A 12669-nucleotide genomic window follows, 5' to 3' on the forward strand; every position below is an offset into this window, starting at 1 on the left:
AGATTTATAGTAACCTATTTGAATTTCATGCGAATGCACACCGAATACAATGTTCTTCTGAATACGGTATTTAATATATTTTGAAGTTCAATTCGTTGAAAATTGTATTTATTACACAATTATCTATTGTATCATATTTTTATCGTATTATCATATTATTATACACTTATTTCGCTTCGTGATCCTGTTAACCAAGAATATTATTATTTACAAATCGATTTCGCATTGTTTTATCGATTTCCGTCGGTATCTGAAAAGCGTTATTTTTCTTTTTTCCATTGCGAACAAGTGCATTTTCATTAAATCTCTCTGGTGATACGTTTTCATCGAAGAATCGCATCGAATTAAAATGTTCGGGAGCATTTTGAAAATAAATGAAAAATATTTATATCTGTCGGAACGTTCGTAACAAATCGCTTTTGTACGAACGAATAGAAGGATTCTGAAGAAACGTGAAATATGCATAAATCGATCACCTAACGTTAGAACGCGTTTTGTTAAATTTTCGTTTCTATTTCGAAAAAATATTAGTCACTTTCAAATGTCAGTTCACCTTGAAATTTACAGGCGGAGAGAGACTGGAATATATTAAAAGAATGACAAGCCTTAACAAAAGACACCGTTGCTTTCTATTTCGAACTGATTCATTTTTCACACGGATTTTCTTCAACTCGTACACCTTGCGTATTCAAAAAATAACCGCGAAACGTTTCTGTGCTTCGCATAAAGAGAATTACGTCTTTTTACACTTAGGTAAATCAATTTTTCAACTTTCAAAAAGATCAACCAGGCTAGAATAATACAAACTCGAATAGTCAAAGTCGCGTTACCATTAACAATGCAATTTCTACAATTTATTTTTCTAATCTATCCTTCGTTCAGTTTCGATTTTTTTATTTTCCTGTCGTTCTTCTTTATATTTCGATCGCTAATCTTGCAACAAATATTTCTCTCAAAAGAGTAACGAAATATTTCGAACATCTGCACCGTGATACTCCTACTTCGCTGAGTGGCAATCAAAGTGTTAACCACGATCGAGTAACTCAAATTTTATCGAATAGCAGAGTATTGTGTTATAATATACAGGGTGGTTGGTAACTGGTGGTACAAGAGGAAAGGGGGTGATTCTACGCGAAAAAAGAAGTCGAAAATACAGAATAAAAATTTTTTTTTAATTTTTCCATCGAGACAACGATCTATAGTGAGATCCGTTATAACGTACCGCACGCGTACCGAGCGAAAATTCAAAGTCGATTTTCTCGAAAACAAAGCCTCACCCCCCCCCCTGCTTGTACCACCAGTTACCAACCAGCCTGTATAATATAATAACATAGATTCGTCCTGTATTTATATTTATTATATAAATGAGAAAACGAAACGAATATCATGTTACAATTTAATATTTTCCATATACCATTCATTTCAATTTCTTTTAATATACATACGAATTTCGTACTATTCGGTCGTAAGGTAAATTTATCTTCTTCTTATATTTATTTTTGCTGATATATATGTGTGTGTGTGTGTGTGTGTTCATGTGACTATGTAATATATGTATACAGGACGACTCTGTGTTACAACGTAGTAACCTTCTGGGAGCACGATGATGGTAGATGTAAAGATTTCGTCAAAAAGTCTACTCACCTCAGTTTGCATATCCATATTAACCATTTTTAATGAAGCAGAACACGTAACGTCTTCGAACTGTGGCGGTCTCTGTAACAAACAGAGATGAAAATGCATATTAGAACGAAAAATCAGAAATTATTTGTACGTTATATCGTCGAGAAGGTTCACAAACGAATTTAGGAAATATTTAAAGCTAACGTATCTTTGCAGAGCTCGCGCTTTATCAAGTAATACGCGCATCATTTTTCTCGGGAATTTGTATTGCTTATTACGTAGCTTCATGATCGCTTTTGCGAAAAACTTGTTTTTTTTTCGGTATTTAATACGTTGAAGATATTTCTGCAAGCTTTCGAAGTACTCACTCTCTCGTTATAAAAAGATTTCGTAAAAGCCAAGATAAATAATAGTCCGCTTTTTATTATCCGCTTTTCACCAAAGTATAAGATACAACGTTTTTGTTGGAAACTGGCACCAATGCCGAATTTTTTTCTCTGGTTCGTGCGTTTAACATTCAACGGTACTCAGCAGCTGCCAAAGAAAAAGAAGGTATTTTGCAAAAGTTTATGAAAGTTTACGAATCTTCCAGTCCCATCAAACACGAGACATATGGAGTGTATTAACTGACAAAGACGTTACGTACTTTTGGAACAATCCAATGTATCAAAAATTATTTCGTTCGCGTAGAGAAATTATCACATAGCCAAAGGGAAACATTTTGTCCGATCGCCATACATAAGCAGCTGTGCTTACTATCATCGAAGAAACATATGTAAATATATATTATAAATAAATGAATAAATAACACGCTATTAAAGAAAGGTGATTACTATACTGAGCATAAAAGCGAAAATGTCTATAGGCCGAAAGCAAAATTAAATAAATCAACCACTTTCTTTATTTTTACTATAATTGCAAATTCCATACATATTTATGGAACACATTCAGTTACGCATAATCAGAATGAACGAAAAATTGCCACGAATACAAGCAACGACGAGTCTACTGAAAGGGATTAAAAAGGAGGCAATCCCCAACGTCTCTCCCTCGATTTCCTCCATAAATTTAATGAATATGAAACGTCTACACGATCCTGTTTAACTTTAAACTGTTTACACTTCAATTATCAATATCGTCGTTACGTTCTATCAACGTGATTAAACTCGGATATCTCGCGCAAACGGATAGTAAATTACAGGGAATTTCCTCGATAAATCTGCTGATGCTTTTTACACTCCCGAGAGTTTGCTCGATAACAAATTGTTTACACTTCGGTTATTAATATCGTCATTACGTTCTATTAACATCGATAAGCTCGAAAATCTTACGCAAACGGAAGAGAAGTCAACTCCAAACTTTCGCTCGATATCGGCTGCAAAGGATTCAGGAGAGGCGGTGATGGCGAGGGGGGATGGAGGGAGCGAATGAAAAAATCTTCTATTTAAAAAATTACGAATAAGGCTAAGCTTTAATAGAAATACAGATAATGGACAATAGACGATCCATAAAGAAATTGCGCGTATGATATCGTACGTACTTAAGCAAAGGGCTGGGAACTTTGCAAGAATTTAAAGAAACGTGGAAAATGACAAATTTTGTTTGATGCGGGGCGCTACGAGAGACATTCCGATAAATTACGATGCGAATCCATGAAATACGCGAGGGGAGAAAATGTTCGCTAAGAAGATTTGTCGAAGGAATTTTTAGAAATGAATTACGTTACGCTACCTTCATCTGACGATTTATCTTCAGATATTCGATATTTCTTTAAATCCCATCTCGAGCTATAAAAAGAAATCCAATCTCTGGCGCTCTTCGTATTATGTTTTTCAGCTTTATTCTTTGTCGCTATTTCCGCGAGTCCGAGTTCCATCGATACATATCGAAGATTGAGTAGAAAAATTCGATAATCCAAAATCCACTTTCTCTGCAATTTCTCTGCAATGTGTTTTGAACGATACAAGAAAACAAACGGTAATAAGAGAAAGAAAAAAAGAAAAGGAACGACAGTCGATAGAACAGATACGGATTACTATCGGAATAAGCCTCCGTTCTCTTTCACACTGTGAAAAATGCTCGTACGCTGTTAACGCAATAGCTTACGACATCGGGGCAATTCGTTTGACGAACAGATAAAAATGCAAATTCATCGATACAACGATGATAACATCTCGATAGAAACTTTGACCCGAATTCGAAGGTTTATTTAAATTTGAGAAATATGCCGTATTCTGTTTAATTAACTTATGAAAGATGAAACGGTGGAAAAATATGCAACAACTGCGTAAACTGAAAATTATTGAGCAACATAAATAGAGTCATTAGATACAAAGGTATGTTAGGGTAATAGACAGTTTACAGAAACCAACTATACAAACGACGGATACGAGAAATATTTCTACGCTTTAAAAAAGAATAGTTTTCATCATAGTACTATAAATAAAATAGAAAAACCAACGCGCTAGAAAGAATTGTGAGAAAAAAAGATATCGAGAGAATCTCCGCAATCTCCTTACGATCGCCACGTTCAAGGACAAAATTCAACGACGTAAATTCACTGAAAAATATTCCAAATGAAACGTTAACGAGTGTCAACTACCTTGAGAATTGTCAGAGGCAATTGAAAGAATTGCACATATTTTTCTTTGTTCCTGGTAGTAATTCATGTTGTTTTCAACTTTTACGAAATTACATGCTATATCGAAATCAAATCGTCGCAGACCATTTTATGTGAAAAACAAACAAATGTCTAGATCTCAGCTGTGTTATTCCTGGAAGGACTAGGGTAAGCAATTCTTTCCCGGCTCAACCGCTTCTTTCAAGGCAGCAGATCTATCGAAGACTATCACGAACACGGTTTAATCCCAAATATTCTCCACAAAGACTAGTAGTCACGTTTCAAGCAACATCGTTTCCACGAACACTGCGCGATCTTCCATTTAACCTAGGAACAGCATCGGTAGAAGCGTCTGGCTGTCTGCCAGCTTCCGACGAGTTAACCACCGACCGCAACTTTCCACCGCCAGTCCATGTCAGTCGCCACTATGACGCAACTAACACATTACCGACGATTAAATACTTTTTTAAACGTACATTCAAAACCACCATATATTACGTAATTTTACCACGTTAAAGTTTTCATCGATACGGCTACAGTGAAGTATGCTAAAACGATCTCGATGAACTTTAAATGTCCTTATTTGTTACAACAGCAGCCTGTTCTATCATACACCGAGATACGGAAATACACTTTTAGCCATAAGTACTGCAAGACAACAGCCAGTATTTCATACGAATTAAACGCATTCCACTGTTTGCATTTTCTAGTTATTTTTCACAATTTTGTTATTTCGTTCGCATCGCGTACGTCCATTGTAATATAAAATACCAAATAAAGAAAAGCGTTCGAGCTTCGTCTAATAAATGTAACGAGTTGGAGAGTAGAAAGCTTCAATGAAAGATAAAAGAACACAAGCGTACGAATGATATAAAATTACTTTATATAATTTTTACACATTGTGGTCTCACGTTTATACTCTTTTACTCGTCCAGGTCTCAGTCAATTAGCTTTTCTATTATATTTTACTGGCTCGTGGCTAATGCTGTAAAGCAAAGTAATTGAAAAGAACACGTTTAACTGAGATTTCCGAGATTATTAAAAAATGAATAAATACACGATGAACTTTACAAGTTTACAAAGGATAAGAAATGATAATCTAACGATAAAGTTCTGGTTACAACTGAGAAGCTTAGCTTTTAAAGTACAACCATCATTTTTATTCGTCGCTGTATGTTTTATCATCCGTCTTTGTCGTGGTATTCTGATTTTAATCGTAAGAATTATTCGGCACAGCGTTCGTTTCTTGTACACGCTCCATTCACATTTCACGAATCTAATCCTTGGCATCGTTTCTAGCAATCGAACTATCGACAAATTGGACAGAATGTAACACGATGTTTTCTCATCGCGTTTAAAAGCTGTGGACGTTCTTTCCGTTTAACTGGACGTGTATTTTCTCGAGTTAAGTTCGATGGGCGAAAGAACATATCAGCAACAAGTTGAATGATAAAGCAAGGTTACAAGCGTTGTAAACAATATTGCGATAACGAGAAGCGATGAAGGGAGGTTCCGTGGAAAAAAGCTCGCGGTTGTAGTTCATCAATAAACGTCCGGAGTATGTATGTTAAAATAGATTTATAGCAACAGCTGCGCCAAGAAGTTGAACCGATACGAAAACCTTCGAGTTTACGGAGTTTCTGGTCAGCGATTTGTGGTTCTTTGTCGAAAATTAATTTACTTCGCCTGGATTTGATGGTCTAATTATACCCATGGATTTATTTATCGAGCCAATTACATTTTACAAGTATACTTTTACAGATTTAACGTTCGCATACAATTTCGAAAATGAGGATAATTATACGTGATATCGCCACGCGTGAGAATATACGTATTTGTTAAATTGAGAAATAGTTATACGTATTTCCTTCGAAGTAAGTGTAAAAGTTAATTCTCTCAAAGTTTAATAAAATTTAGTCGTAATAGGTTTCATTTAAATTTGATTGTAATTTTATTCGTTCGCCGATATAGGTTATTCTTGATTTAAAGATATATTATTATCTCCAAGTTTAAGGCAATTTAGTCATAATGACTTTTACAGAATTGAAATAAAGGGCTGAAAGTGGGAAAATTAAGATAACGATTTAAAGCTTCGTGGAACGATATTTCGAGCTTCCATTAATCTAAAAATCTAGGCGAAACACAGTTTGCAGCAGTGAAGGAAGTTTACTATAAATTATGCCATGTCTAAAAGCTTGTACGTAAATTCGCGATAAATCAGCCAATGGGGTTACTACATGGGGTTAAAGTTTTCTCACTTTACTTGAAACCATGGAAAAGATTTGAGTAACTGAATAACTAAAAAAAAAGAGGGGGAACAGTGAGAAATATGCGTTTGTTGAAGGTTTATAAGACAAGAGTAAAACTGAATCTTTGGAACAGGCTATCTACCTAGCAAATGTACGGAGAAAATATTATAAATTTGTTTGGAACGAGAGCATATTAAAGCTGAAAGCTCAATAAAAATAAATAAAGAAGAACGAAAGAAGACAAATTTGCAAACTGAATTGATCTACGTCCTACAAATTTTTTATCTCACGATAATATTTCAATTTATAGGATCGTAGTTACAGCGAAAGCTGTTCTCTGCAGCTGCGTCTAAATGATTTTCGTCTGCGTGCAAATTCTATGAACGAAAATCGTTTGACATCGAACGAAGCTATCGTTTTGTTAAAAAGCAGTGAGATTTAGCAGACTTCGTGCTGGTGACTTTAATGTAGTTCTTTTTTTTTTTCGACTCTAAATAAATCTCGTCAAGTCCAGAAACACCGAGAGAAATTGCGGTTCCAGAAGTAATTGCAAGGCCGTTTAAACGCGTCATTGTTTTCCTATACGATTTCTTTGGACTAAGACGACTTTACCTCGAGTCACAAATAAAAATCGTAAAAGAAGAATTTCCTCCGTACAACTAAACTTATACCGCGTTTTCTGCACTGCGATAAAATAAACGTTTCAATGTCACCACTGATTTTATTACAAACTCGATAATCGAAGAACGCGTCGGATACGTAAAACCAATTATAGAAAAGTGTAATTTCTCACGTAATTCGAAAACACTATAATTTCCTTGAGTAATATATCCTGTAATTAATATCGCCAATTAAATATTCATCAATTCCATTTTATATGTATGATACTTGTATCGTAATCCTATCGATTAATATCCCCACAAAATTGCTAATTTCAAACAACCCTATTTAAATACCAATTAACCGGTCTGCTCATTAACGAGACAGAGTCACTCGAATCTATCGTTCATTCTAATTACGCGGCAACTTCATCAGCGACATTTTACCTTAAATGCAGACGAGCGGCATTTTTCTACTCGATATCGTTGCCATCGTGTACCTGTCTTTTCTTTCTTCTTATTCGGAAAACGAAGAAACACGTATAGTCGCTGATACGCGTACAACCTTGCACCTTTCGAGTTTATTTTTCTCGAAAACGAAGCTTCGAACGAAGAAAGTTATTCTCTTTCTCCACTCATCTTTCTATGTGCAATTAACACTCGACCGCCTGTGTCGTGATTTTGGAGACACCCTATATATACAACAACAGTATACCATCCTTGAACAAGTAGCGCAACTTTGCCACTCGTTTCGGCTAATAAACTAAATGCTCGGTCCATGAGTAGTATTTAACACTAGTATTTATGTTCTAGTAACAGTTCCAATACGCGGCTAACGTGCCATTTTAATACTAACACGACTTTGATCTGTTAAGATCGAACATCATCGACGATTAAAAATGACCGAAAGATGAAACGTGAAATTGCGACAATCGCAGTCAGCCTTTTTCGTTGGACGTTGACCAAATGGTCTATTATTGAAAGTAAAATACTGAATAAAATGGAATCGAGTTAGAACGCGGAAAACTTTTTTTGGAAACAAATTGGTTTCGGCGAGGAGATTTTTTCTCTTTTTTTTTTACTGCCGAAATCAGCCAGATTGACACTCTTCTTCTTTAAAATTTGGCACAGAATAAATTGGGATTTTTTTAGGTGTCGGTCGGGCCGACTGGAATCTCTTTTTCAGAAATCAGATTAACGTAAAACAGGTGTCTTCTTAAAATTAGGTTTCAACTAAATTAAGGATGCTTTTTAGGAACTCCTTTTGATGAAAACGGGGATCTTTCGTTTAAACAGTTTAACTGATTTTTTTCCTTTGTTAGGAATCGGTTTGCGCTGGCTAGAGAATATTTTTCTGAATCAAATTGCCAATGAAACAGGACCTTTTTCAGGATTAAACTAGGTCAAAAATACCTTTAGCAATAATATTTGTTAAATTGGAGATTCTTTTTTTAATCGGTATAATCTGTAATGGCTTTTTTCTAGAAATTAAACTGACCATAGATTTTTTTTTTCAAAACAGCTTAGGAACAAAAATGTTTTGTAATCATCCGCTTTTTTTTTTAAAAAAGTTTACTTCTTTTACCAGAAAAGATGGCCATCTTTTTCGTATATTACGATTCATTACAAAACATTGTAATATTCGCGAGCGTCTATATTCACATGTCATACGACGCGTGTCTTTAATTACTTTAGTTCGCTCAATTGGATCCATATACGTCTCTTCGAATTACAGGATTTAGAAGTTACATCTAATCTCGCCACTTGACACGCGGCAGAGCAAATCTCCAGCAACACGCTAACGTTTAACGTGTTTACTTCAACGAAGTGACAAACAGGTGCTACAGCCGTTTACAACTACGGGTTATATGCCATGTCTTGATGATTATCGAGGATGTCTGAAGCTTGTTCTGACAAGCAGCTGTTTTTCCAGCCAACTAACGTCCGACTGAGAAGTTGATTGCTCCGTGAAATAAACCATTGAAACCTTGATTACTTCGATTGTCAAGGCGACCGATACCTAACTGGTCATTAAGATGAAAAGTATTCTCCCTTCCCTTCGACTCGTTCAATGACGGACGAAGCATTCTCTAAGAAATTGTGCAACTAGTACGAAGAAATTGTGTATCCGTTCGATTAAAAAGTTAATCGTTCTACAGCTCTTGTTAAAGACAAAGCGGATTATGAGATTTCATTTCGTATCAACGGTATTAAGACGCGTACCGATCTCGTACGAAAGGCGATAATTGACACAGGTTACTAGTAAGACGATTAGTAGGATAGAAATTTACACGTATGCAAGAGTTGCAGAAAATATAGTAAATTAAGAATTACGTGCCGGTTCTTAGAATCTTCCAGTGGATCGTTTAGATACGAGAGAAAATTGAAATTCGATTTAAGCAATTATTCAGAGAAAGAACGTTTTAGGATTTTGTTCGTATGTAAGTTTAAGCTATTTAACTAGCCACTGGCTGCATTGTGTCAGTTGCAAAGTACCAAAACATTATGCATAATTTATATTTAACGTTGCTCTGTCGGGAGAATTGAAACTAAGATTGAAGTTTAAATTAAACTTTGTTGCACGAGAACCATAAATCACGCAACGAGTCAGACTCTATATAAAAGATTTAAATAATCGATAATATACAAAGGAAAGTAGATTCGCTATATAAATTGATATCGTAAGAAATTATAATAAGAACGAATTCCCTAAAGATTCTTCAGGATTGGACTATCGTAAGCGTGCCGATACTTACGAACAATAGCCTTAACGATTCCTGATATCAATCATTCCTCTGCTGAAACTATTACAGTCGATGTCTTTCGAAGAATTCCAATGAAAGCCTCAATGGAAGTTTTAATGGGAATTTTCAAGTATTTCGAAGAACTTCAACGTCGCAAATAACACTCAAAACGTGGAAAACAGTATCCAGCTTACAGAATGAGTCGTTATCTTGTGGTACGGTAAATTCAAGAGAAAAGATCAGTTAGGATATTGTCTTGCGTAATCAAAACCGAACATGCATCTAGTTAGAACGAATAATGACGCAATGTGCTCAAAATACGCGAACAATTGTATCAGTTCCGATGCAGCTGCCCACACATTACATCCTTTATCCACGTAAACCATGGACGTTCGCAATTGTTCGTTTATACAACGGGAATACTATGGTTTCCTTGAAAAAGCACCGAGCGTGCACCAACTCCTCGACCCGATAAAACGCTCGGTTTTAATTCCTCCGTTTGCATCGTTATCGCGTGAATGATAAATGCGACGCGATGTTTCGTACATTTCAAGAAGGTGGCCGATTATTAGAATGTCAAGAAATCGTCGTAAAAAAGATGCGGAAGGAAAAGCGAATTTTTGATGGAATTTCTAACGTCTGCCTTGCGATCTTCATAAAACTTTATATTAAATTGCGTTTCATGTATTACGAGGAATCGATAAAGGAAAAAATCATCAAAAGTATATCGTAGCGTAAGAAACGAATTTTTGATGCAGTTTTTTCTTAAGTTGTGTTTCGTATTGAAATATGGAGGAAGCAGCTCCAAAAAAGGCTTTACGACGAAAAATCAATTTCTAATGTTTAAATTATAGTCTGCTTAATAATAATTTTTCCTGAATCGATATTTTGATATCTCGTCGAATTTCCTAAGTTCGGTATCTTGTCTTAAAAGTAACTCCGTTAAATGCTGGAGTTCACGGAGTTAAGAGTCTACGAAATTTCTCAAGTTTTGAATTATGAAGCTCGAAGTTGAGAGATCGACCCAGTCTCAGTGTTTGAAGTACGAGGGAAGCGTTGGCTATATCGAGGCGGTCTGTCCTATCATTAGCTTCATCATTCTCTTTGTTTATCTTTACATCTGTAATGAAACGCAATTTCATTTGAAAAGACACTCGATAAACACAATAAAGACACATCTTGATAAACGTGAAAAATAGAACCTTGAGAAATAACATGGTAAAAATGTGCGTAAGAGTGAACCAAGTACAGAACAAGAAACCAGAAACAAAATAGAGACTCGATATTCAAGATTCAATATATATATATATACAAATAATAATTGTAGATAATAATAATTAGATTTGTACGCCAGGTAAATATTAACAGTTCTCGATAATATTCTCATTCAGTTTAATGGCAACGTTTTTGTAATAAAAATGCGATGTTGCGAAATAATAAAAAATACTACGAGATCGTTCGGAACCTCATCTTGATAAAGAACATCGATCACCCAACTTTGTATTACTAAAGTTTAATAGAATTCGAATTTAAATATTCATTTTTTTTTCCTTGCAGCCCTCAAGAGAAAGTTCGAAGTTCAATTAAGCATACGAGACACGTTTTACATTTTATGTTGCTAAATAATATATCAATTTATATTATACGATGACTGTATGAAAAGTTCGTTAGCGGATAATAGGGTCAGATATCAATCTACACGTTAGGTCAGCAACTTTGTAAAACGCTATTGTAATAAACGATATTGCAACGTCACTAATGATCCGTCGTTCAAAATTGAGTTCAAAGCGAGTAAATTTCTTGCGCGATAAAAAAAATCTAATTACAAAGTATTCGTATACGAGCAAATCGTTATAATTACAGATACGTATCGGTGGAAGTGAATGGCGAGAGAGCTCGATCGAAGGACAGGAATTAATTGATATCGTGGTTGGTCAAAAATGATATTTAAGGGGCTGGACACGAAAAATTCCTAACGTAAATTGATTTGCGTCCACGAAACAATTTATGGTAGCGGATATCATCGATAACAAATATTTAATGGCCCTCGCTGTTCGTACGACGCGTACATCATCCACACGATGAAATCCGGATAATCACCGGTATACAGAATTTTTTATCCATCGAGTGGCTCGTTCGAACAATTTCCATATTATATTTCCATTTTATAATATCGAATTTTCTTCGTCTTTTTTTTTTTTTAATTCTTTACTCTGCATACAAATTACATTACAAATTTCGACCGAACGATTAACCGATCAAACGATCTCGAAATTGCCTTGAATTATCCTTAGGGCAACGTTCACGTGGTCTTCCAGTGACTTTGATTGCTCCTCGGTGACCTCAAATAACCTTGAGTGACCTCGCCTTCAAACTAATAGCGCGTAACCTTCGAATGACTTTGTATAACTTTATGCGACTTTGGAATAACTCGTATAATAATAATAATTATAGCTTTATTATAATTTCTAATTTCCAATTTATAATTAGAGTAACTTCGAACGTTTATCTTGATTAGCTATAAATAGCCTTCGAATTGTATCGATGATCTATATTCCATGGTGCTTTTGTTATACGTATTAACAAAGGCGAATAGATTAGGTATAATTGCTTCCTAATTTAATTGATTTAAAATATTACATTTCGACGTAATTATACCGTTGAAAACGAACAGACAGAAATGTGGAAATCATAACAATTAATGGGAAATCTATCGGCGAATTTTATGTGGGTCATAATAAATTGAAACTCGTCGCTCATTTACTAATCCATAACAGGAAATTGATTATTCTATTATTCACCGAAAAACATCTCGTTTTAGGCGCAAACAAATG

General features: G+C 35.1%; 1 protein-coding gene across 10 annotated transcripts in view; it reads right to left on the reverse strand.

Moving 5' to 3' along the window:
* Positions 1-12669, reverse strand: part of Dh31-R (Diuretic hormone 31 Receptor) — a 164979-nt gene that overhangs the window by 133356 nt on the left and 18954 nt on the right. For all 10 annotated transcript variants that reach the window (XM_033334238.2, XM_076617947.1, XM_076617946.1 and 7 more), the window contains one exon: positions 1645-1716. In XM_033334238.2, coding sequence (XP_033190129.1) covers positions 1645-1671 — 27 coding nt within the window. In that variant the 5' untranslated portion in view covers positions 1672-1716. Of the gene's footprint in view, positions 1-1644; positions 1717-12669 lie in introns of those variants that run through there.

Source organism: Bombus vancouverensis, chromosome 4 (assembly GCF_051014615.1).
Source record: "Bombus vancouverensis nearcticus chromosome 4, iyBomVanc1_principal, whole genome shotgun sequence".
Lineage (NCBI taxonomy): Eukaryota > Metazoa > Arthropoda > Insecta > Hymenoptera > Apidae > Bombus > Bombus vancouverensis.